Below are 5,137 nucleotides of genomic sequence, written 5' to 3' on the forward strand. Positions count from 1 at the left end.
TTTTTATGTCAATTTATTTATAAAGTTGGAAGGACGAATAACATTTACATGATAAAAAAAATAATTCATGGTTGAGGATCGGAAAACCTGAACATATAGGATATTGTTAAAACATTAGGTTTTTATCTTTACTAAAAAAAATTATGGCTTAACAAATCTGTTAATATTTGTTGAGGTAAATATTATGCTTAACTTGTAGACCATCTAACCTCATTAAGAAAATTTATCAACATAAGATTCAATACTTGTATAACATGCGCTACATGAAGCCCTGCAAAATTGAATTTCAATAAAAAAAATCACACAACTAATAAAACAAAACATTTATTTTAATATTTAAAAAAGCAGATGACCATTCGTACACCTTAAAGGTGAAAACGATTGACTCTTACAGAGAAAGGTAAACAATATAAACACTATAACTAATCAAGACGATATTATTTGTTGTTTTTAAAGGCAACCTGCTGTTTGACATTTCTGAAATTTCACATGTTTATGGTTTTATGATAAAAAACCCCACCATACATGTACCACCAGATGTAGCCCGCCTCATCTGAATACACTACTCATCACGGTACACCCCCTCCCTGTAGGACTGCGTTAATGACTGTGTCGCGTGAGTAACCCGGCCCGGTGTGGGGACGCCAGGTGGCGAGACGTCACGAGACCTTACCCGCCTCAGAAGTCTCACTACTGGGGGACCCTGGTAGCGGTATGTAATAGCTTTTCTTATAGTGTTAATCTATGCTTAACTTTATTGATTATCAGATAGTAGCTATTTTAGTTTAATTAAACTTTATAAGTTAAAAATTTAAAAAGAATTTATTTCCAAATTTCTTTGAATACATTTAGACATTGTTAAACTAGGTACAAAGTAATTCTTTAGATGTTAACATTTTCGATGATGAATTATAATGAAATAAAACATTTTGTGTAATAGTTGATTAAAAAAATGAATGTTACATATAAATCATTATATTCATAGAACTTACGATGAAATCAGCAGACTGCTGGATATTGAGTTTGTTGGTAATCTTGGTTTTACTGTGGATTTCTGGCACCGACTCCCATACCTTTACTGAGCGCCAACATGAAAATGGCAGACGAAATGAAGTGATTAAAGTTCAGAAAAGAGGATATTGTAAGACCAAAAGAAAAAATAATAATCTTAAAAAAGCCCAATAATTTGTACACTATTTTTGACGTATTATTTTTTGCAGGGTTTTATGAAAAGAAAGGAACTACAAATAAAAACGCGTAATTATACCGTGGGTTTGTAATACTATAAACGTTCTTTTATACTTATTTTTATACTTGTAATACTAATGTCTTAATATTATTTGCTGTTTATTAAACACAATATAAGATGAAAAAAAAAGGAATAGTAAGCAGTTTGTTCAATTTTTAGAAAATCACTTTCGAACTTGCGATAATGCAATATATTAATTTTTATCAATAAACATATTCTGTAAGTCAACATTCATAATTTATGGTATTGAAATTCGTTTATTCATATACTAAAAATGAAAATAATGAAAATATAATGGTAATAGGGAAAATAAATTAAATATTCTTTTTGAAATTTGTTGAAATATATGACTTATATGTAATATATCTATCAATTTAAGCATTTACCAGCTATTAAAGTTAAAAGATAAATACGTAGTTAACTTTTAAAAGAGGGTCACCTGCTTGAAATTGTAGATTGGTGCTGGAAACATTGTTCCAGATTGGCAAACTGCATATATTTAGTAGGAGGTACCCATTGCAGATGTAAGCAGGGATTTACAGGGAACGGTTATACATGTACAGGTGGGAAATCATGGATGCGTTTCTGGTAAAACAAAGAAAAACCGCTTCTATTTATAATTATTCAAAAAGATAAATATCCACTATAAATCAAAAATTGAATATAATTTCTGAATATAATACTTATAATACTTATAATATGTACGCAATGGTTATTAAACCTATCTGATCAAAACAATTAGATGTTTGCTATTATGATATTTTTAATATATAAATTTGCATACCTATTCTTTATGTGATCAAAGATATTATGTTTAAAAATATCGTGTCAACATGATAAAACATATACAATTAGCACAAAGTTTCAACTCCCAAATATAGAATGAAAAAGATTAATTTTTTTCTGTTTTAAAAAAAATGATATTTTGAAAGATAGTTCTTAAATAGAATCGTACAATGTTATGTTTTTTCTCCATTTCAGATATTGACGAATGCTACAAGAGAACAGCAAATTGTGATGCACGTGAATTCTGCACCAACACATTCGGCTCTTATAAATGTTCATGTAAAACAGGATTTGAAAGAAACGAAGAAACCGGGAAATGTGACGGTAATTCATAAACAACATACCAACGGCTTGAGTATAAAAACAATTCCATTAAATAAAACGTTAATTTGCTTTGTATATAATGATTGGTCAAGTGCTTTGTAAAAAAAATTTGCCTAGGTTTACTTTTATTTATCAGTTTAATCTATTTATTTTGCTTTAAATGATATAATCAATATTAAATGAAATGATATAGTTAAAACTACTAAATCTTTAAGCTAAATATGATTCTGTTGTTAAATGGCATTTCTGACATCCATCATCAGACATAATGAATATATCTTCAGATATCAACGAATGTGAAAGGCGAACCGATAACTGCAACAAAACCTACACCTATTGCAAAAACACTATTGGATTATACTCCTGCTCATGTAAGACCGGCTTTGAACCGTGGAGCAATGATTGTAGAAGTAAGCATATTCATTTTTTAATTATATCCTTGATTTGAAGTTCAACATATTATTCTTTCAACATTTTGAGTTGCTGAAATGTGGTTTTTCAGATATCAACGAATGTCTGAGAAATACTCACGTATGTTCTGCACACGCCTCATGCACAGACACGTGGGGTTCATACACCTGCTCGTGTAGGACTGGCTTTGAAGGAAATGGTAGAATTTGCAATGGTATGACTAACTGTTCTACGTCCATATTACTAAAAATTTCTGCTAAGGCAATCTGAGTTTATTTCCATGAATAAAGGAATTTTCTAATAACAGCTTAAATATAAAATCTTATGGGTCGAAAAAGTTCTTTTACAGAGGATAAACTTTAAAAATAACTTCTAGTTTTGGTAGAAAAAAGTAAGCGAGTAGCCATTGGGCTTCGTTTTGTAATATGATTAAGCAAATGTGCCTTTCTTTTTTATTGAGGAAACTTTCAAATGGTACTCGATATGGTTTGTCATATAACATCTTTAATGTTTTTATTTGTATAGTCAGAAACAGATAAATTACGAACACGAAAACCAAAACATCACCCCCAGACAACGTGTACAAATGTCAACGGATCACTTTACTGTATGTGTTTAACTTTGGATATAAAGGAAATGGGCACACCTGCAAAGGTGTTTTATTTTGATAATGTTTTTGGTGTGTTATTACATCAATATCAATACTTGTGTTACTTGTCTTTCAATTTAAGAACAATTAACGACGGGACCATTATGTTAGATATATTCATCAATTTTCTAGATGTACACAAATGCGATATTGGAACCCACAGTTGACACAATCAGGCGACATGTACAAACAGCATTCGCTCATTCAACTGTCATTTACAAGACAATGAGTATCGTACCTTAGACATAAGCTTGATTTTCTTAATGAGGAAATATCTTTTTAAACAAACAAAAAACCGCTGTGTGACTTACTTGGTTATAGGAAGAAACCGGCAAGCTAATAATTAAACATGGAGTTTCTAACACGTGTCCATCACTAAAAGTGGTCTCCAATATAGATTCTCATTTCACAACGTTCTCTTTTAAACTATTTTTACTTCTTTTTTTCCTCTCCGAACGCGTTATCCCATTGCCAACGGACCGATCACGTTTTCGCGTTGACATCTTGAGTACGTTTTAACAATAGCTTGTCACATCACATGCTTTGGAATATTTCAAGGGTGGGTGTTTATTAGCCGACTCGACTACAAACAAATTAATTCAAATTTACATTTAATACTTTTAAATGCGTTTCATTAAAACTGTATAATTTGCAGAAAATTAAAACTGTTGTAGCTTAATTGAAAAACGCAAACATTTCTTTCTTTTATAATTTTTATTTCAAATGGTATATACACCTTTAATCTAAGGTATGTATGGATGATCTCCAATCTTCAGCAATGTCCTTCGATAACTCTAAATAATCCGGAATTGTTTTATTTGTACAATAAATCTGCCTTTTACATTTTTCATAGAAAAATATTAATTAGTCTTCTAATGTTAATAGTTTAAATAACCATATAATTATATATTTGTCTAAATGGGTCTATGGAGATCTATATCTTGTAACTGCCTATAGGAAAGGGGTTAGAACCAATGATGTACCTGTACAAACATTTCTTTTAATTTTATCCCAGCTGGTATAAATATTAAATTGTTTGTATATTTCATCATTCATGTATGGCAAATCTGTAATAACTTTGTCAAATTCATGGATACTATAATAAATTTCTTTTTTATGTCATTTTATTTATAAAGTTGGAAGGACGAATAACAATTATATGATAAAAAAATTATTCATGGTTGAGGATCGGAAAACCTGAACATATAGGATAATATTAAATTTTCAAATCTAAAACATTAGGTTTTTATCTTTACTAAAAAAAATATGGCTTTACAAATCTGTTAATACTTGTTGAGGTAAATATTATGCTTAACTTGTAGACCATCTTACCTCATTAAGAAAATTTAATAACATAAGATTCAATACTTGTATAACATGCGCTACATGAAGCCCTGCTGAATTGGATTTCAATAAAAAAAAAACCACACAACTAATAAAACAAACCATTTATTTTAATATTTAAAAAAGCAAATGACCATTCGTACACCTTAAAGATGAAAACGATTGACTCTTACAGAGAAAGGTAAACAATATAAACACTATAACTAATCAAGACGATATTATTTGTTGTTTTTAAAGGCAACCAGCTGTTTGACATTTCTGAAATTTCACATGTTTACGGTTCTTGTATAATTCTGAATTTTATGATAAAAAAACCCACCATACATGTACCACCAGATGTAGCCCGCCTCATCTGAATACACAACTCATCACGG

At 30.0% G+C, this 5,137-nt stretch overlaps 1 protein-coding gene across 1 annotated transcript; it reads left to right on the plus strand.

Annotated features, from left to right (window-relative positions):
- Window positions 1-606: 606 nt before the first annotated feature.
- LOC128165233 (adhesion G protein-coupled receptor E1-like) lies at window positions 607-4,873 on the plus strand. Its single transcript, XM_052829547.1, has 7 exons — window positions 607-712; window positions 986-1,141; window positions 1,705-1,812; window positions 2,231-2,359; window positions 2,644-2,769; window positions 2,862-2,984; window positions 3,296-4,873. Exons 2-7 carry the CDS (start codon window positions 994-996, stop codon window positions 3,307-3,309), a joined length of 648 nt encoding a protein of 215 aa, XP_052685507.1. The 5' UTR covers window positions 607-712; window positions 986-993; the 3' UTR covers window positions 3,310-4,873.
- The last annotated feature ends 264 nt before the right edge of the window (window positions 4,874-5,137 follow it).

The sequence above is a fragment of the Crassostrea angulata genome, chromosome 1 (assembly GCF_025612915.1).
Source record: "Crassostrea angulata isolate pt1a10 chromosome 1, ASM2561291v2, whole genome shotgun sequence".
NCBI lineage: Eukaryota > Metazoa > Mollusca > Bivalvia > Ostreida > Ostreidae > Magallana > Magallana angulata.